We start from the raw sequence: 23,009 nt of genomic DNA, 5'->3' as shown, positions 1-23,009 counted from the left end.
GACTCAGTACTTGTACAGTTGTAGTAAAATATAATGAAATATTGCACAGAGTTTCTTTTCATTTTACCCCGTTTATCCCTCCCATTTATTAAGTGTTTGTTTTCAGATAAATTACAGTCGTTTCTCGGAGATGAGTCATAAAATTAAGTCGGAAGTCAGCTCATATTACAAACACGATAAGGTTACTGTAAATCACCGCAGAAGTTCTAGTGTTGATAGTAACGATGGTAAAATGTCTTATGTCAGTCGGTCGTCTAATCATAAACATAGCAAGACTAGGCCTCATAGTTCGATTAAGTCAACAACCCATTCAGAACACAAGAAATCCCACCATTCTTCCAAAAAGAAAAGAAAAAAGCATAGAAGGTCATCCTCTAACTCATCGTCCTCTTCATCATCATCGTCGTCATGTGACAATCGCTCTGATAATGGAACCACGAAGAAACACACATCATCTGCTACTGTTCCTAAGGAATTGTTGTCTCTTTCACTGGAAGAAATACAAAAGATTAGTGAAGAAAGGCGACAAAAGAAGGTAGGCAGTTGCCATACATTTCCATACAATTTTTCTCATTAGTAAAATTGACTAAGGCTCTCTCTCTCTCTCTCTCTATATATATATATATATATATATATCAGTTGATTGGTGTCATTCTTAGTAATTAGTTAGGCAGTATAGATCACTTATTCCACAAACACTGCTTGGGTACATAGTGAATTAAAAACTATCACGATTTACAACTAACTTAATGTATACAAACATGAGACAAATGTTTCAAGGAAAATGTTTAGTTTGATCACAGCAAAAACAATGAGCGTAGCAGAATATATGAATTAATTTTTGTCGTGTAGTTTCTCTTCATACCATAATATCGGGAAATGTTTCGTCAGTGATGAACGACAAGATGGGCAATGATTTTTTCTGACTTATTACTCTTTCCATTCCGACCACAACATGCCTCCTGCAAAAATAAGATGTTTACACTGGTTTCTTAATGCGTCTACCAAAAGTAATTTGCTCTTATGAAAGTTTAGATTATAGACCTTTCACCCACGTCGCCAATCGTTATGTTCTCTTGGCCTGTCAATTATCAAGTTATTTTACCAGATACGGGTTGTTTTAATGATTCACATATTTTTGATGAAATTTCTTATAAATACGATAAAAATGTGTTGAATGCATCAATCCATGATCAAAAATCTGATGCGATTTTGGTAGATGCTGGTTTTTCTAATGATTCATTATTCACCAATCAGGTTCTTAATAAAATTGAGGAAAATATTTCAGAACAATCAAATTCTGATGTTGTCATAGTAAATGTTATTTGTCAGCGTAATGTATTTGTTTCTGATGGGAAACTTGTTCAATGTGAAGCACGATTCCTAAATGAGTTCTAACTTAATTAGAGTTTGAACGATTTCACATCGACCCATTGTTTATCCTTCTAATGCAGTCAGTTCTAGTGAATTCTTTAGTAAATGTGAGAAACATGCTGTAAATAAAGCCACCTCATTTGTAACGTGGGCATATGAATATCTAACATTGTTTCGTGAGGGAGGATAATACGGGAAAATCAGAATTACCTATTTTAATCAGGATATGATTTTACGTGGAAACAGGCAAAACCATGTGAGTTGTTATATCCATACGAAGAATAGGCGGGCAGTAACCGCTAGGATATATTTGTGGACTGTCATATATATATATATATATATATATATATATTCTTATTGTATAACTATTAAGTAACTATATTATATTCACATCCCTTTTATTATGAGCTTTTATTTGACCTATTGACTGTTATTATACGATTTACTCTTCTTAAGATATTTCCAATTTATTGGTAACAGTCTCCTACAATCACAGCCACTTTTTGGCCTGATTCTGTATAATTGTTATTTTTTATTTCATGGTATTATGCTGTATGGTTTGTTTGCATATAAACCCAGTATTTCTGGAATATATGATTCGTATAGCGGAGACTGATGTTGGCGTTCTGAACTGAGCCGGCTGGGTTAGAAGAGAAGCTACTATCTCGGAGGACCAATAGGAACTCATCGCTGCTCGTACTAGTTTATGCGTCATTAGTGTGGTCGTACAATTCGGGTCTAATTGGCGATCTTATCACGTGATATACTAACCAGGGTATAAGAACATAACGAGGTGGTTCAGTGGTTAAAACATTAGGCTAGCAGGTTCAGAACTTGTTCCATCTATTTATGTTTAGGCGGTTTAATAGTATCAATTGTTCCTACATTAATTGTGTGGCTCCAAGCTGTGTATTTAATCCTGCACTTGGTAGCTATGTTTCAGACCGTAATATATGAGATTTCAATTGTTCACGGGGGCATATGGCTTCTTAAGCCGCAGATACGAAAGTCAAATTCAAAAATATAACCACTGACATCTAACACCAACATACTGTATTCTGTGTTAGTAATTCAGTCGATTCTTGTTACATATCAATGAACTGTACAACTTTCTTAAGATTCGCTCGTTTTTACCCTTTCATTTTTCAGCGTTAGTACAGAAATGAAGTGTACTTTATTGTGGCATGCACGATTTTGTACACACTATTACTGGTTAATTTTACTAAATCGACTACGGTCAGTAAACTGTGTTGCAAGCATTATCTATTAAAAGCAAAACTACTATATTGTTTTATGCTACAATGAACGAACAAAAACAGCATTTAAAAACCAATGTAAATATCTTATTTTTGCAGGAGGTATTTTGTGGTCGGAATAAAAAGAGTAATAAGTGCGAAGGAATTATTGCTCATTTTGTCACTCTTTACTGACGAAATATTTCCCGATGTTATGATACGAATATGTACGCTTTTCGGACTGCAAATGGTTTTTGTTCAAATGGGGAAAAATCCAAAATTAGCTAGTCTTTTCGAAAACAAAGGTTAAATGTTTGCTAGGGAATACTAATCGTATGATATATGCGTTGGACTTATATTAAGATTTTGTTTCGTAACAGCTCAGTTAATTTACAGAACATTTAGTCCGTTCTTGTTTAGACCTCAACCCCTACCCTAATCACTAGTAATCTGAGTGTATATTTTTGCATTTTATTTACCTTATTTTTTAATGATATTATTTAGATTGTTTCAGATATGTCCTATAAGAAACACATTATCACTGTTATTAATTGTTTGTGAACATAAGGTTATGAGTATCTACGTTGGGACTCACATTAAATTCATCACTAGAATTCAGACAACTAACTCTCAGATCCTAACACTGTTCCATGTATCTCGGTTTAGATAACTGTCTAATATCGTTAGCTCGGGGTCAAGTACATGAGTCTGTACCTACTAAATGAAGAAAATAAAATGAGAACTGAGGACCGTGACTCTGTAAGCCTAACTCTTAAACAAAAATCTTGCAAACCATCTACTTTCATTTATTTAGAAATTATACAACTTTTCCGTATTTAATAAATCCAACTCATGGCTTTGTACATAACTGTAGATTGTCTAAAAAGTTGGTCTTATTTGTGAATAATAGTTCAACTTATTTTTTTCGGTCACTATAGCGTGACAAAAAGGGCTTGCAGACAAGAATTCTAAGTCTATCGCATTTACGATTATTTCCTTATTACTAATTATTTCCTTCCTTAAATATTCAAAGGCTTTGATGAAAATCCTGGAAACACCAGAAGAGAAACGAGCCAGACGTTTAGCTAAAAAAGAAGCTAAAGAACGTTGGAGACGCGAACGAATGGGATGGGATAAAGAGTATTTAGGTTATACAAATGAAGATAATCCATTCGGTGATCATCGTCTTTCTGAATCATTTGTCTGGAAACGGAAATTAGAAAGACAAGGATTGTCACATTTATCCAAAGAGGATGTAGGTTTTAATCTTCCTGTTCTTTAGAGATGGTAATTTTTTGAAAAAAGGTTTATGCTATTCGCACTGATTATCTATCGATAGTTAACTCGATATTGTTTCTCAACTAGTTCAAACCTTACATCAGTTAGCCATAAACGACTTAAGCGTAAATTTCCATCGACACAAATTGACAGAATTCACATAAATATAAGAAGAAATTAGGAAGAAAGTCATGAGTCAAAATAATGATACTTATAATAAAATAATGGTATCAGCTAAACATAGAGAATATGGTTTGATAATGTCGAACAAAATCACGGGATAAGAAATATAAAATAACATTAAAATAGAAGATAAAAAGAAAATGTATTCAGCTATGCCACTGCAATTGATTTCGAACCACTTTACTCACGGTCCTCAATTGTTAACTGAGATTGCTGCACCAACTCAGACCGGGAAGTTTGCATCTTACAATATGGCCCAATCCAACAATTAATGATCTTATGGAATAACTTCATGTTATTATTTGGTCACATCTAACCATCTTTCAGTTTCAGTCAGTTAGTCATAGGCAACATAGAACCTGGTATATATATATATATATATATATATATATATATATATATATATCGGTCCAAGTTGTTATAGCACATCAGCATTGGAAGGTAAAATTATCAGGACAGATTAATAGAATTAGCTACAGTACTAATGGTAATGGGAAATTTTAGGCATAGACAATGTGGTACGAGAAGAAAGAATAAATTTCCAGAATGCAAAGTATAAGTATTTTAAAATAAAGTGAATGCATTTACGTTACTGCGACAGATTTTGAGTCATGCCTGTCAACATCTTCAAAAATTCGTTGCAATAATCGCAGACTTCAACTTGGTAGCCTGAGTTTACCTACACGGTTCAGTTCATCACATAATAACTTTGTGGATAGATGTTACCTTTTGGTTTGGGCTTCCCTAAATTTCTCTCAATTTACTCTCAAACCAGCTAACATCGCGCGTCGATTGAGAAAGTGGTTGAGCATACGTAATGCATTTTTCAACCACTTTAGGTGTTAGAGATTCTTTCACCCTACTGATATCCCACCGACTATCGTATATTTATTAAAAAAGCAGTATAAACCAGTGACTCTTATTAAGATGCTTTTATTAAGATATGGGTCTTGTTGATTCTCCATATATCACACGATAAAGCACTGGTAAAGATTCTCGTTGACATGTTTTAGAATAGTATAAAACCAACTATTAGCGTGATCTATTTATTCTTAAACTGCATCACATCATCTCCTTAAAATGCGATAGCGTGTAACCCATCCACCATATCCATGTCCAAACAAATGCTATATCTAAAGAATGAGTTCTAATGATACTATCTGTTCATTTAGAGATTTTTACAGAAAGTGGGGCTATGGCGAACAGGTGAATAAATCATATCTTTACCTTGATTTTCAGTTTAATCAAATGCAAAGCATAGAGTTCTGGTCTCTGCTTGTTAACACGGGAAACTGTGCTTTTTCAGCGATTCAAACCCAGTTTATTGAATACTATGTTTAGGGAGATTATTTCTATATTTCTTAGATGATCTTACCACGTATGATACTTAATATAATGTAACCAGGCAAACCCATACTTTTCATTATTATTATTATAATTAAGTGTTTAAGTATTCTGTTCTGTTTCTTCACTTGCAATCACTCAATTATTTCTCAATATCAACTTACACCTAGCTTCAAGTCTTACAAAAAAAGAAAATGCAAGAGAATAAAATGGAATTGGAAGCTGTTCGACGTAGACGTATTGAAAGAGAACGAGAACGTGAACAGCATGAGAAAGAAATGGAAATGATGCAACGAGATAAAGAAGCAGAATATTATCGATCATGGGAACAACAAGAAGACAGTTTCCATTTACAACAAGTATACTATATGCTTATATTTTAAATAAGTAGTTGTTTTATCCTCTGAAAAAATATGTATTTAGATATATACCCTCATTTTTACTGTTATAGCTAGCTACTTATATTGGTTTATGAAGTGTTATGCTTGTAGGATACATGTGATGAATTCAGTCTTGTACTCTTTTTTCATGTGTAGGGATTTAAATGTGTGTTGATGATTATTTTTCATACATGAATAACTTTATTGCATGATTTTTTACTGAGTGATAAACTAAAATTGGCGTGTCAAATATTCATCTTGTTTTAGTTATCTAAGCAATCTTTGTGCTCAGTAACCTTTTTTTAATTTACTGGACTAAGATAGTAGCAAATAGACCAAGCGTACTAACAGTATTGTGTATGTTAGTTTGCAAGACAGTAAAACCTAATGTTAATTATTTTGTGTATAAATAAAATCATTTCTACTCTGGTGTCATATGTCTCAACAGTGCACATCTACAATCCCTTTGGGGATCAACTGCTAGGCCTTCATTTCTCATAGTGAGTATGTAGTGTGTAAGGTCACTAAACTGGAATCATATGATCTGTAAATGCGACCAGTCCTCAATAATATGGCAAAACAATCATTTAGCGGTTACGTTGGTGGGTAAATTCCCCGCTCTTGGTATTGATAGTGAATTGCACTAGTTGTTACAGACGTTTACTACAAATTCGAGGATTCATGTCGGAGCCAGTTGGTTAGCGTGAGCACACAGTAACTTGCCAATTGATGTCGATGTGTGATAAAAATAATCTTCATATTTGACTTAATCAACACAAGCCTCTCAACCAAGCATAATTAATTTTGTGCGCAGTTGGAGTTAGTCAGAAGCAAATTCAAGGTCCAGGTCTCATACAAGTCGAATACGATCAACAAGACTTACGTAAAATCTTAAAGGGACTGGTTCTCCTTGTTGTATTCGGATCCGCATTACCCAGTTGCACAGATTTTAGACATCACTGAGAGCCATTTGGGCCTCGGCCAACTTTCCATAGGACTGAAATCTTTAAGATTGGTTCATCACTAACGTAGTTTTTGTCTAGTCGTTTAGTACTAGTCTAATTCTATCAATCAAGTTACAATGTGACAATTAGTCTGAGTGAATTAGCATCACCTGCAGTATGTTGATATGTTAGATGGTTGAAACTAACCGATAGGATACTCTGAATGTAGGTTTGGTGCTAGTTGGCATTCCTCAGCAAAGCATACCTGCAAAAATAGAACGGAGCAAGATCTTATATCTATTTGGTTTCTAAAACGTAAACACATTATTACTTCAAAAAAACTAATCAATTCTATATTAATTTAAGAGACTTCAATGGTTCTATATTTGTATATTGAAATTCTTAATACCTTGACCTTAACAATCATTGGTTAATTCTATTTTGACCATGTAACTTGTTTTTGGTTGAATTGCCTTTGAATTGTTTCTATGATTTAACGGATCAGTTTATATGGTCGTCTATACCAACAATATGCTAGGCTTCATAAATCTTGTTTTGTAAATGATAGATATTTTTATATTGTTAAGAGTTACTTAGCAGAAGTTGTTCGGACAAGTCTTCAGAAGAATTCAAGGAAAATACTGAAAAGAACTGTGGACAAATGATGTCTTTTTGAAAACTTACAGAGAAAATGTAGATAACGACATATTAAACCTAGTTATTTCTAATTAGCTAATTATCAGAGTCATTATAGATTTTATTACATTTTACCGAAGCTTCTGAACCTAAAAATGGCCTATGCGTATTATAATCTTTGAAGTACAGCTTTTTCTACACGTATCAGTAATCCATGTTTGTTGTAAATTTACTAGCCTCTAAGGTGGGATTGTGGTTTATTGGTTAAATCATTAAGTTTTTAATTACTGAGTCTTAGGTTTGAGAATGTTAGCATGTTCCTGGTAGGATTGTGTTGAAGCGTTCTGATTGGGCATTTCTTATCCGATTAGCAGATAATTGGCGAAGACTCTAGAATATTCTCGTGCAAAATTATAAATATACTGACGTTTTTCTTGCTATGAATCCTACTCCCATATAACCTTGTTTATTTGGAATGTAATTTCGTTTCTGTTCAATCATGTTCTGATTTGGGGACTGGTTGAGTGAAGTAAAGTTTCCGAAGAATGCTAAGCAATAAGAGTAGCTTGGTCGTATAAAGAGATATATTAACCGATTCATCCTATCAAATTTGATTTAGACACAGCACTCAAGAGACACTTAAGAAGCACCATTCATACTCCATACAAAAAGTAAAGTGTAAAACTGAGTACATATATATGTACTTTGTAAACGAGTTACATAAAAAAGGCTTTAAAAAAAGACCTACTCCACTTACTTCATTTTAGTCAGTTACACAGTTCCGTTACCATGTCTCATAAAAAATACATAAGTGAAAGACGAATACATAAACTTTTATCTTCTATATGAATTAAGTTAAATAATTAATCAAGTATTTAAATTAAATAGCTGATTAATCTTGTCAAGTTTTCTTTTTATCACTTATGGTTTACATCATGAACTAATTTTAGTTTGAAAGCTATTAAGAACCAGGATCCATTGGGCAGCTACTATTCCTTAACAATACTCATTCACGACCCCACCTAAAGTCGAACCTAAAATCTTAAGTGAACCTTTAGAAGACCACAGTTGTCTAACCAAGGTCGGTTCGTGATATTAGCTATGAAGTTCAATAGTCTATACAAACCTCTTACATTAGTTTTAACATTTATTTATGGCACCAGTGATAGAATATTTGTCCAAGGCTAGTGAAGTATACAGTTTTTTATTTTTGAGATTTGTTAGAATGAAATAATTTAATGTCCAATTAGTAAAGTCATCATATATTAGATTGTATTTGTGTACTTGTTAGTAGTTAACTATCGCTTCGTCTATGTTCATATTGATTATGAGATTGGTGGAACATTGATTATACATAACTACTCTTATAAACCATTTCAATTCTCAATGTATGACAAGGATAGGGGAGTCTTTACTAAAGGAGTGGTAGTTTAATTGAAGTAATAACTTATCATTATATGAAAATAGTTATGAACAATGAGTAGTTCAAGTGTGATTTTCTAAAGTTATATTTCTTTCCCTGTTATTACCATCAATATTCTAGCTGAATATTTGCATATACACATGATAAATCTTAATAATCTTGCCAATATTTTACTTAATAATATGATATTTGTTTCTTTTTCATTATTGTAAATATTAGGCTAAATTACGTTCTCGTATTCGTATTGCTGATGGACGTGCCAAACCAATTGATTTGTTAGCAAAATATATAGCTGATCAAGAGGAAGATCCAATGGAGTTTGAAATATCAGGTGTAGTGGAAATTTTGGAACCGACACAATTTCTTGTTGGCTTAGGTATAGAAGATTTAGAAGATTTACTTGAAGATATTAAGGTTTGGTTGTATATTATTGTACTTTCTTTATTATCATGTTATTCATTATGATATCTTTTAAATTATTGATTTCACCAAATGATTTATTTTATTCACTGTGAGAGGAAGATGCCTATCCATCAACCAAAGGACAAGTATACTATGCAGCTGTCTTCATTGTATTACTGTATAACTATAAAACATGGTCTATAAAAATAGAAGACATGTGTAGGCTGGAAGTTTTTAATCATAATTATCTTCGAATCAATGTTTGACCATAGTGAAACAAATAAGTGAGCAATACTGATGTTAGGGATTTGTACTAGGTGGAAACAGTAAATCGGTTGGTTAGATTGTGGATCTTCATCGGCTGTGGTGGTTGAAGCCTGTATTACATGTGCACAACCATCCCCTACTTTGCCGCGCGATGTTGGTTGGTGCAGGAGTGAGCTGGAAAAAAGGGCAGGAGCTCCTAAATCAAGACGTAACATCAGTCTATAAGTCGTTGAATGTTGGTCTGAAGCACGTTGGTAAGTGCAGAATAGCGCAGTTATCATGATCAATGATCGGAGATGTTAGATGACATAGTTCAGAATCGACCACCATGGCGCTAGTTCACTTGCTTTTTATCTTCTAGTTTTTGGGTTTCGGTTATCCTTCATACATATCTTTTCATTCTGTCTTTTAAACCATAGTCTCATTGTTTAGTGTTCCTTATTCTCATAATTACTGCAGTTATTTCGACCCCTTTGCCATTCGTCTCATTAATGTCATCTCATCATGATAATGTGGTACGGTAACTTATTTTAACAAATATTCGTACCAGCCTGTAAGATAATTATGACTGATTGCCTGGGCATTGGGATGAGAGATTTGTGGAGATTATTTGATTTGAAGATAGTGTGTTATCTTTAGACTTCTGGGTCTCGACACTCAATGGTCTACATTTCTAGCTCCAACCACTGCGATATTCCTCGACTAACATCCATTATCCTTAGTTATAATTACTATCTCACTTTTGATATGGTTGAACCCACGAGTAAAAGTTCCTCATTGTTTCTCCTAGTCTTATTTCATAAATACAGACACTCGTGGGCAGTTATATGGGGATTGAGATCAGTTATCTTAGATGTCAATAAATGATGATCGTACAATATCCTATGTACCACTAACTAAAAAACCCTGTTGTTTTAACACTAATCTATCCATTTTTTCTAATGACTATTTTCTTGGAATACTTTTATTAACTATAGGTAGTGTATATGGAATTAGAAAAAGGTTGTAATGCAGAATATTGGCGTGATATTACAACTGTTGTTGAAGATGAATTAAATAAATTGCGTCGATTAGAAGAAAATAGCGGAGTAGCTGGTGCATGCGGTGCCGATACCAGAGGTCGTAGTTCGGCTACTATTAGTCAGTCTGTTATGCAAAGTGTTGCGGAAACGTTAAAAGGCAAAACATACAATCAATTAAGTGCATTAGAGAAACAAGTAAGTTTTTCATTAATTTAAATGTTACCTAGATGAAGTCTAATTATTTATTTTGTTCATGCTAAAATGATGATTGAAGCGATATTTTCGGTAATGTTGAATTCTCTGAGTTGTTAAGTTTTCTTTGTCATTTTCTGGACAAAATCATTAGTGCTTACTTCAGATAAAAGCTCTGACACTGTTGTCCAGAATAACAGCGAAAGCTTTCGCCATTAAAAAGAAACTATTCAGCTTAGAGCATTTAAGATTACTAAAAATTAGTTCATGCGGTAAAGCACGACTGTTGATAACGTAGTAAAACTTTACTCTCCTTTCTTCGATTTGGACAAAAGAGCAGTATTATTAGCCCTTATACTTAGAAAGTGACTCATTATATCCAAGTACCTAATGAATGAGTTTATTTAAATTTGTTTTTAAATTAGTAAGAATGTAAGCATATGCTTTATATTGGCTTGTACTACATCTAACAACACAACCTTTCTTATTAGTCTAACTGATAATGTCGGGCGTTGGGAGGCCCTTTCTTTGCTTTTTTTACTTCGTATATATATTGAATACCGATTTCCTCTAATTGATCCATTAATTTTGGCTTCAGAGTCATGTTGAATTGGGGAGCATATTCTAAATGTTGATATAAAACGTGACTTACTACAATCTTACCTTGTCAATTTTACTAATTAACAGAATCACTGTTGTAATTCAAAATTACTGACATTCATTTACTTTCGAACACAAATACAATGTTAATGCTATCAACTACTACTGGAGTACTAATGAGTTTAAAACGTTACTTTTTTTATAGAATTGTATTTGCATCCACTATAGTTTTGAGGACGTTTGTGTTTGCAAAAAGTAAATAACTCAAAATCCTCTTTATTGCTCCAAAGATATCTTTCTACATGACTTATCAAAGAAGGAACTAAGTCTACCTATGTTACAGCATAATGGTATGCAAACTGGTATTCAGTTAATCTATGTACCAATAATTCAGTAGTCAAATCACTCTAATTTAAAAAAAAACAGATTTCACATTCGATCCCAAATACAGCCACACCTATTTCGGTAGCTATCTAGTATAATTTTCTATGAAAGCTGAGTACATAACCCACTTGTACTTAGGACATGAATTGATACTAGCATTTTCTGATAAAACGGTAGTATCATTAACATTATGACAGTCATTTGAGTTTATTTTCCGTTACATTCCATTAAATTTCTTATGTTCAGACCAAAGATTTGATTATTTAAGCAGTTATATATTGTCTGTATACATAAAATTAAGTGTTTCACTTTGTGGATAGTTTCGCAACACCCAAGTTAATTACTGGTTAATAAAGCTGATAATGATTATTATTCTGTCTACTATCGAGTCTGTAATAATATTAAATTGTTAGTTAGTAGTTACATATACCCAATGTCATGATTTTAAACAGTCTCAGTTACACCCTCAATATAACCAATCAATGTTCATTGTTTCGACAGTTGTTGATTACTGCGTTTATAATTGCTTTTGTTATAAATTGAAATTAAAGACTAATATTGCACATTTATTTATTTATTTGAACACATAAATATTGGCACAAGGAGGTACCAGATATATATGCGCCACACAAATCTTATTTGATTTGTGTGTGAGGGCTGTGATACTGCCCAGGTGCCCAAACCGAAGCAGGTGGTTTCCTTTGGGGGCCACACCCGGAGCCTTTGACCGAAAGATCTGATCCACAAGGCAGTGGAGCATCGTGAGGAGATGCAGTCCCATGGTAGCCGGTGACCAACAGTTGATTCATCCGCCATCTGTTCCCTCAGGATACTGGAGCCCATGTGCACCATTTGTTTGGAATCAGGGTTTTCCAACTCCCCTAGGTGAACTTTTTGTGTCCACCAACCCGGTTAAAGCGCCGGACATTCGCTTTTCGTCCTCTCAATTTCGTAAACAATAGTAAAGCCACGAGAAGCCAGTGAGTAGGACTTCCGTGGCAGAGGCTATATACACGCGGCTGTGAGAGCATTTCGAGAGGGAGGTCGGACTCTCCCCACTCTCGGCCGTACCAGGGCATTTGGGGGCAATATTGCACATAAGAAATGATATCATGTTCCTAACGATCCAGATGTCAATAATTGATATAACACGTAACTGGATGTTATATTTTCCTGTTCAGTATATTATAAATCCTAATGAGTTTATATAACTGAATTTAGGATAGTGTACATTCATCTAGCAACTCATTTGTTACGATTATTTTAAACAAGAAGTTGATTGATTAACTACTCAAATGTTGGTGAATTATGTAATAAACTATGAGCGGATTAGAGTAACACACCTGAATAAGTTGTTGTCTAGTTTGTAGAAATTGCATAGCCTAAACTTTTGACACTGATTTTTATAGTCCAAGATCATTTACACTCGCCAACGGAAGTTTAAAATTAAAACATAATAATGTTAATAACCCCCTTTTTTTTCTAAAAGTGTATTCTCGAATTGTAATCAATTAATTATCTGACAAGTGCAGCTACTTTATCTTTTAACGTTTTTCCATGTTCTTCTAATTCTCATTATAAAATGATAGAGTTCGCTTCATTTTGTACACTATGTCTACAGGTATTCTTGAAATTCAAATAACAGAGACAAGATAAGTTTGATTTGTAAAGGTAAAGAAGATGGTTTTTAGCACAAACCGACACTAGATAAGTAACTTCTAAAAATGAACCAAACGATTTTTTCTTGAAAAAAGGGTTATCTAAAAATACAAAGCAATAGTTTGCCTCTGTTGATTACCGATCCATATAAATTGTTTAAAACAAAGAAGTATTGAAAGTTGTTTGGTTCTCAGTAATGAAAGTAAGGAGTAGAGCGTTAGAGATAGGTCTTTATACAAATTGTCTATCCATACATTCTAAAGTGTTGACCTGTTAGAAATTTTTTTATTAATTCCCTGACGTTAAACGGTTCGAAGTAGTCAATCGGCAAAAACCCTTTACACAAATTTCATGTTAGTTGAAACTTATCAGTTCTAGAAGATGTGGAATCTTTCACGTACCTGGACAACATCATCGATGAACAAGGAGGATTGGATTCAGACGTAAAGGGGGGATTGGCAAATCAAGGGCAGCATTCCTACAACTGAAGAACATATGGAACTCAAAACAACTGTCAACCAACATCTAAGTAAGAATCTTCAATACGAACGTCAAGGTAGTCAGCTCTGCTGTACGGAGCTGACACGTGGAGAACTACCACAACCATTATCAAAAAGGTACAAGTATTTATAAACAGTTGTTTATGCAAGATACTGAATGTCCGTTGACCGGAAACAATCAGCAACAGCCTATTGTGGGAGAGAACAAACCAGGTTCCAGCTGAGGAGGAAATTAGGAAAATACGATGGAAGTGGATGGGACATACATTACGGAAATCACCAAACTGCATCACGAGGCAAGTGCTTACCTGGAATCCTGAGTGGAAACAAAAAAGAGGGAGGTCAAAGGACATACTATGTCAGAAATTGGAAGCAGACATCAAAAGGATAAATAGGAACTGGACACAACTGGAATGGATTGCTCAGGACAGAGTTGGATGGAGAATGCTGGTGGTCGGCCCATTCTCCTTCACGAGGAGTAACAGGCGTAAGTAAGTAATGAAAGCGGTCAGTAGGATATACCTGCAATATTAAGACGACTAATGTTCACAGTGAAAGTCAGACTTACGTCACTCAGCTTTACAGTTTCTGAATTGGTAATTTCGTATTCGTTAACAATTTAGACTTCAGTGATTTTTGTTATTCCATTACTTTCGTTATACAAACATATAATTGTTGTTACTAAATTTACCAAAACATAAATTAAAACTTCCTCGTTTTTCTCATTATGTTCTTTTGTTTGTTCTTATAGATTGCTCCAAAGCTGCGTGGTGGTGAAGGTGTAGATGTGACTTATTGGGAAACATTAGCTCAATTTGTTCGTGCTCAAATGGCCCGTACTCGTCTACGTGATATGCATCAAAACAATCTTAAACGTAAATTAGAATGTTTACGTCAAGCTCAAGGTATTGTCTCAGAACCATTATTTCCTAGTGCTGCTGTTAAACAGTCAAATGATCGTGTCGAATCGGACATTGAACAACCTGCTCAGCCTACTGAAGATGAAAATGATCCTGAAAATTTCATCCCACCTCCCTTACCTCCGATTGAATTGAACAGAGACGTAAGAGAACTCGGTTTGTAATAATTTAATGTTCATTTACTCACTTAAATTTCATAGAAGCAAAGAGTAAAAATATTAAAAGTGTTATTTCTGGGGAGAGAACTGCTTAACTGACTTGAGTTTGACACCGAAACCATGAATTCGACGATGGGTAGTGGGAACACAGAGTTTGGTTGATATGGATTTACTTGATCCTTGGAAGTAGATCAGTAAGTAGAAAGGAATGTCAGATAACACAATCGTAATTAATTAACGGACAAAACGGTGTTACAAAACGTTTAGATCTTAAATTTCTCCAAACATCCACTTATAGTTATAAGTTCTTTTGTTTTTGATTCGTCTTAATTAACTAATTTTATCTGTCATAATCTATCACGCATCTAATTAATGAGAAACTCAGGAATCACCAGTATGATGACTCATATCCTTCCCTTCTCTTCTGTCTTTTTGTGAAACAAGAGACGATTACTATCGAATTTATACATTATACATCTATTCGGCAATGAAGAAAAATGTCCGTATGGGCAATAAGTCTGATCTTTAACATTTATAAATGAGTATGATCGGGAGCGAATATTATTATTTCAGGTCGAAAAGAAACCTCTAACCATATCTGGTTATAATTTAACTAGAAAGAACTAATAGTGTTATCACACAATAATCATTTTTCTGATAGTTCATGTATCAACCAATGCCTTATCGATGAATTGGTCAAATTCAAGTGTAACTTTGCCTGTTAATATGAATTACAATTAAAATGATTCATCCTTTTCATCAATGTTTAATTATTATGTAATCCGTTAATTTTTCAACTGACATTCATGTTTCTCGATGATTCTTAGTTGCAAATAGTAAATTTAAGTGAATTTCTAAGTAGTTAAAGCAACACATCCTATAATACAAAAGTGAAGAATGAGGATTTATGATCACTAGCGTTCAACCATGTTGAGTGAGGCAATTACCTACCGGTAGTATTTGAAAACAGTTGCACGATATCTCGAATTAGTAGGAGTTATATGTGTAAACTGTCGAATTCAGGCTCAGTGTTATAAAGGTTAACCGCTCGTCATGAAACTTGAAGGTCCTGGGTTCGGTTTGTGGTGGGGTCGTGAATAAACACTATTGAAGAGTCCTATACATGGACGAAACACGTTTCCAGCGATTCCTAGTTTCTATTAGTTGTCTAACTTAGGTTAGTTTGTGATCTCAATAATATATTCAATAATCTTCACAAACCACCCTATAATGAGAAAACATATGTTTTTTTGCAACGAGAAAAGTACACACTTATACTGTGTCGTCCATTAAAACAAATTTCTCCCTCTCTCATATTCTCTTGAAGATTTACACAGCGCTGAAGCTATCAAAGCTGTTCGTGCAGCTGAACTACAAGCGGCGGCTTTGATTGAAGAAGAATCGTATAATCCATCGCTTTATTCACCACCACGTATAAATCCAGATGATTTAGAATTGGACGCCGTTATTTATAATCCAGAAGATTGGACGCCGTTATTTATAATCCAGAAGATGATCAAGCAAAAATTGAATATCAGGTTAGTCAAATAATGTTAAAGACTATTTATTTAATTTGTTCATCTTTTATTTTTTGTTGTTGAAAAAACTAGATATTTTAGCAACGTGTAAATTTAAAACATGATCACTTTATACATTAGTAAATGTGGTTATATTTGAGTTCAGTGAATGGTAATACACTGATGTTTAAATTGAAAGGTAGTAGGTTCGAGTCTCATTGTTTAGGATTCAGTACATTCGACTGACGAGCCCTAAACAGAACGAAGTATTGATCTAGACCGATTAGCCTTAATAAAATGAACCAGCTAAAAACAGACAGTCAAGTACCGATGCCATTTTAATATCTCACATATCATGTCACTGTTATACTTCCCGCACCCAGCTGACTAAGTTATATGATTCTCATACGGTCTCCTCATTAATACACAGCTTTGTCTGAAATGGATTTTGTTCTTCATTAGCTGTGATTAACAGATTTTGGTGTACCAATGTGCTAAGAGTTTAGTATCGGTGTTATTGGAGTATGTTTTACTTCTGACTGGAATGCTAAGTGTTTTAAGGCAGTCACCAGGAGACCCTCGACTTAGGTTTGGTGCTAGCTGGGATTCATCAGCAGTCAATTTCTATGGAAGCAATGCCTCCTGTGGGGTTCGAACCCGCGTCACTCGCCCTCACAATCCGAGACGTTACCATTGAACTGTAAGAATGAGATATCTACATTGGAACAACACATGTAAGCGAACAATTGTTTTCAACTAGATCGTCATCAGGCTTTACTCTAATATACATGAATATTTATACGAAAATGTTAGACCAATCAAGGCTATGAGTCAATAATCACAATGAAATAGAATACGTTACCAAACATAATAAGCCTTCCCACTATCAACTTGTACTTTTACCTATTATGCTCGGTGACGTATTCTATTTCATTGTGATTATCGACTCAAATAGCTTTGATTGGTCTAACATTTTCGTATAAATATTCATGTATATTAGAGTAAAGCCTGATGACGATCTAGTTGAAAACAATTGTTCGCTTACATGTGTTGTTCTAATTTTCACAATGGGAATCTTTAATATCTACATTGATTGATCACTGAGTAATAAAGTGACCAATTTCATGTTTGTCTTGTCATGCTATTTGAAATCTATCTATCAAGTTACACTGTGGCCTCAAGATTGCAGGAATGTCTTTCTGATGAATACAAACTGATACAAAACCTATTTCCAGGGTCTTCTACTGACTACTTCCAACCATCTAACATCTCAACAAAGTGTATATGATTTCGGGTCACTTTGAGTAGTGGTCACACTGCAAGTTGGTTGATAAGATTCAGTAAGCATTAAAAGACTAGAGAAGTACGATACTGATCATTATTCAGTAATCAATCAATTGCTATTTTATTCTTCTAAATATACTTTATTTCTCAAATCAATAGCTAATACATCTATAGATGTTTTCACATAAGTAGTAAATTCTGCTTAAAAAACTGTACACTTATGTACGCACTGTTTTTCATTATCAGTGATAAGTGGTAATCTCATACTTTGCATTCTAAATTAAAATATTGTAATTCGTTAAACTGTTTACAGTGTTTACACTTATTAATATTACTTGTCCATATTATTTTACTCAATCTTGGCTTTTTATTGAGATCATGAACCGAACAATGTTAGACCACCATTGAAAACCTGGAAGCATAAGACGCCCGTTCCGTGGATATGCACTGCCGAGGAGTCCCATACTAGGACGAAACGGCCGTCTAGTGCTTCTAGGTTTTCAATAGTGGTCTAACATTGATCGATTCATGATCTCAATAAAAACTCAACAATCTCCACAACCCCTATATTGATAATCTTGCATTTTACAAAAATATTACAACTTATCTATTAAGTACAAGCTTTTATGTAATTGACTTTAAACTACAGTTTTATATGGCAAGTGGTAATACCACACGACTATCAAACGTTTTAGAGGTGAGGTTTGAAATTGAAACATGATAGTTAGTGACCAGGTGGTCGAAACTGAACTATTTGTTCCACAATAATTTAACGAAATAAATTCACAATATATAATCATGTTTTACGTTTAGTTTTTCAATAAACACAATCCTTTGTTTTTTATTTTTTTAAATAATAGCGTCAAGAAGTTTTACGTACAGGAACGATGCAAGCTACTGAAGAAGAAGAGCTTATAAGGCGAGCTAGAGAAGGCATGGAAGATGGTGAAGATGCACAATTCTCAGTTATGGTAAGCATGGCTATATCTTTGTACAGAATAAAGCCAGCAGTGGGATCCAGGACACGCGTCTCGTCCTGTTTGGGATTCGTCAGGTGGATGTAGCTGCGTCCTGGATTCCAATGCTAGCTGTTATATTCCATCTGTTCTATACATAAACTTGTGGCATAAGAGCTATCTCGAAGGAATCCGCACTGGATGCACGCATGACAACTAAGACTAATCAAGGTTCATTCAAAGTATCAAAAATTAGATAATTCTAACCAATACAAACTAAATTATCTTGTTGTCTCGTGAAGATATTTTAATAGGGTAATGAATGTATAACAATGATTTCGTGATTTATTTAAAATCAGAACCTAGTTTATGTTTATCCATAGAAATTATGATGTGAACAGGTGTATGTGTAAGTGTTTTAGATAATCCGTCGTTAATTATTGGTTAAAAGATTGTTTCATTCACTAACCAACATTGCCTAATGGATAATAAAAATAGTGGAAGGCGTCGGGCAGATAGATATTTTATTGTTTACGAGAGGGACAGACCGTTACCGAGTTGATAGACGTGTTTCTCCTCAGTATTGAAATGATGGGGAAGACTGGTAGCCTAGGGCAATGTTCTTAGTTATGTTGTGCTCTAATTGCGAAGCTTTCTTTGTCGTTCTGATCAACGCCTTCAGCATTTATTTTATTCAATCCAAGGAACGTAACACATTCCAAAGTTGACCTATTATTGGATAATATCAATGAGTATCCACTATCAAATCCAACTTCATTTTATAGTTTTTTTTATGAGGAAACATCTATCACAGAATATCTTTAATTTAAATAGTTTAGAAAGCTCTGAGGTTAGCTTAAAAGTAATATATAAGAACTCTCGCCTAAATTAGGGCGAATAGTTTCACAGTATTTGAGCGCCGAGTTGATGTAAGACATTAAATTAATTCCTTGAAAAAGCTTGGACCAGATTGCCAGGCGAAACGTTGGATTTACTACAAATTCATTCACTAAGATTTTACAAATATATTATTCCTATTTAGCTTAAAAGTAGTTTTAATTGGGGACTTGGGAGAATAGAGTAAACTAAACAGTTGTTTAATCTTAATCAAAACAGACTTAAAATGAAACTCCGAGGTATGATCGTTTTAATTTTATTTTAAAGATAATATTTGTAAAAGTTTGAAGCCTGTTGATTTAATATAACTGTGACTGAAATCATGTTTTGAATGATCATTTAAAAGTAAAACACTACATTCTTTAGACGTATGTATGAATATTTTTGTCATATGTAATAGGATCAGTTAATCTTAATGGGAGATGAACAGCTGTTATGTAGGAGGTGGGGCCAATGCCGTTTTGTAACTAAGTGTAGTTTCATTTACTAAGTCTTAAGTAGCTACATTTATATGAAGGATACTTCACTTCTTCAGTCGAAGTAAGATTGATTCTTCAAGTCATTTAGTCGATATCTCATTACTTCAGCATCTGAATGACTAAATACCACCACTACTACAGAAAAGGTTATTAGTATAAATTACTGTGATATGTATAACTGGATGACATAATATGTTATTCATAATTGTTTTAATACAAGAAAAGGCGTATGTAGTTGTTTTATTGACTGATCTCACCTAAGATCATTTACCACAGTTTCTAAGACAATTAAAATTAATCAAGTAGAGACTTTTCCACAAAATAATCACCTGATTAATGTGTGATGTATATTCAAGTTGATTGTAATTAACTAGCTACTTGTATTCGGTGATTATAATTCTAGGGAATGATCCACTTTTATCTTAATAAATACACTAGGAATCCGTTACTGTGAATGGCTTTTGTTTATGATCATACAAATTATTTTCTATCGTATAATAATGTACTTATCAATGACTAACTTGGACAATTTCTGAAGTCCTAGTAAAAAGCTGTTATCATTGAAGTTCATGTGTCAGTCACCGTAGATGGTAATGGTTGCGTTATATTACAAATTAACCATTTAGAAGTGTGAATCATTGGTCGAAAACTCATTAGTTAAAGGGTGACGCTTTGACACAAGGTCCTGGATTCTTTGGCTAGCAGCGCCTCGAGTACTCAGCATCTACCACAAAAGAATATTGTACTGGGAAAAGATAATTGTAGTGATTATTTAGCTGAAATCAGCTTATGATCTAAATCATAACATGTATTTGTTTTACCCGTGACACGTATTATAAATTTATCTACTGTTTCATTCTCATTTTGTCTTCTAGATTCCAGTTGAAGATCAATCTTTTCTTTGGTCCGATAAATATAGACCAAGAAAACCACGTTTCTTTAATCGTGTTCATACTGGTTTTGTATGGAACAAATATAATCAAACACATTATGATTTAGATAATCCACCGCCCAAGATTGTTCAAGGCTATAAATTCAATGTTTTTTATCCAGATTTAATTGACAAAACTAAAACACCAACTTATACATTGACAGCATGTGGTGAACCAGAAAAAGATTTTGCTATTCTACGTTTTATCGCTGGACCACCATATGAAGATATTGCATTTAAAATTGTTAATCGTGAATGGGAATATTCATATAAGCATGGATTTCGATGTCAATTTCAAAATAATATCTTTCAGTTATGGTTTCATTTTAAACGATTTCGTTATCGTCGATAATTCTTACCAAAGAAAAATGGAGATGAGAACTACTGTATACTGCTTAGGTTTCACAAAAACTTGTATATTCTGTATTTTCACATTTGTTATTTAATAGAATGTTTATTTCGAACTTTTTTGATATTTTGAATTCATATATACTCCATTCAAACTTGATCAATGTAGTAACGTGATTTTGTGAATTTTTCTGTTATCACACGCATGTACTGACAACTACAGTCTATCCGTTTAACGATGATGCCCGCTGGTTACTGAATATAAACAAAGCATATCTTAAGCAAGTAGTGTGACTGATTCATCATCATTACATTGATTCGTAATACTCACTTCATGCTTATTTCATTCGGGAGTTCCACTGAATACGTGAAATCCTATTTCAACACCGATGGTTATACATCTTTGGTGTTTTAATGTTATCCGTTGTCGTTGGGAATGTTTATCAGAAGTAAATTAGTAAGAAATTTACTATTCTGTCATAGATTCGAAGTGGTAAGGGACTGATTTTTTTGTATGTTGATAATCTGTTCTACTTATCAAGAAAAGATCTACATTTCGATTGAGAACTTACCAATAAATTAATTAATACTAAGATGAGTGAATTAGTATCTATATGTTGATCTGGTTGAACAATTGTCAACAGTGAATTACAGTTGCCTATTTGTTTTTTTCAGACTCACTGTCGCTTAGCCTTCATTTGTAACGAAATTATATGTCGATTTAGATAGTTGATCTGCATTTGTCAATAAATGAATTATATCTACAAAATAATTTTGGTTAATACTAGTTCATTAAAGTTATATTTAACTTTGACGTCTCAATCACTATTGCTGAATTACTATCTATCTACCACTTTTTTATGATATTTGTCTTATATTAGATTTCTCATTCTCACGGTTGAAATGCTAATATTAACAATCAAATTTAATTACAATATACACTCCGCACGTATATAAGGTATCAGTTCAGTTGTGCTATTCGAGGTAGTTTACGTAGTGAAATGGATCATGTAAATACAGTATCTTGTTAAACATATGTTGGACACTGACTTCCATTTCGCCATTTTCATTCTTTAACTATCCATTGAATAGCATATGTTGTAAATCTACTTTTGCTTAATACTGAATTATAACACAAGAACTATGCAACTATGTGTATATCACATCAAATAAACTGTCTCTTAGTGACATTGAGTCATTTTCATTCTAAGTTGGAGGTGAATCACACGGATAGTGATCATTTACTAGCTACAATATGAATGCCGTTATAGATTTAATAATCGTAGTTTTGGAAGCGAACCGAAAATAGGTTTTCATTGATCACTGAATCGTATACACGAACGGAAACATGATTCTTTGTGCACCGTAAAGATTTTTATCCATAAGTGTTGGCAGAAATTATTAAAATTATAAAACACTACCAAGGTTGATGTCTTTTCAGGTAGGTATGATTTGTGGGAATTTGCAAAAGCAGGAACATTAAGATGATACCTGGAGGTCAATTCAAGAATAACCAACTTAATAATGGAACTATGACAGTAACAAGGCGTAAAAGTACCGGTTAGTTTGCAAGTGAACCTTTAGTACATTGAGAGCTTAGCCTACTTCATAAATGATCCATAAAATGATTATTCGGCTATTGAGTGGTCGAAAAAGGAAATTATGTTTATTATTTATTATCTTACTGGCTAAATGA

At 33.6% G+C, this 23,009-nt stretch overlaps 1 protein-coding gene across 1 annotated transcript; it reads left to right on the top strand.

Moving 5' to 3' along the window:
• Positions 1-130: 130 nt before the first annotated feature.
• On the top strand, positions 131-21,317 carry Smp_038640 (cactin-related; the record flags this gene model as incomplete). Its single annotated transcript, XM_018796626.1, has 8 exons — positions 131-535; positions 3,643-3,864; positions 5,585-5,773; positions 9,017-9,211; positions 10,444-10,683; positions 14,575-14,886; positions 18,563-18,673; positions 20,910-21,317. 8 exons carry the CDS (start codon positions 131-133, stop codon positions 21,315-21,317), a joined length of 2,082 nt encoding a protein of 693 aa, XP_018651749.1.
• Positions 21,318-23,009: the final 1,692 nt, after the last annotated feature.

Source organism: Schistosoma mansoni, chromosome 4, assembly GCF_000237925.1.
Source record: "Schistosoma mansoni strain Puerto Rico chromosome 4, complete genome".
Classification (NCBI taxonomy): domain Eukaryota; kingdom Metazoa; phylum Platyhelminthes; class Trematoda; order Strigeidida; family Schistosomatidae; genus Schistosoma; species Schistosoma mansoni.
This window is presented reverse-complemented; position numbering and strand designations above follow the sequence as displayed.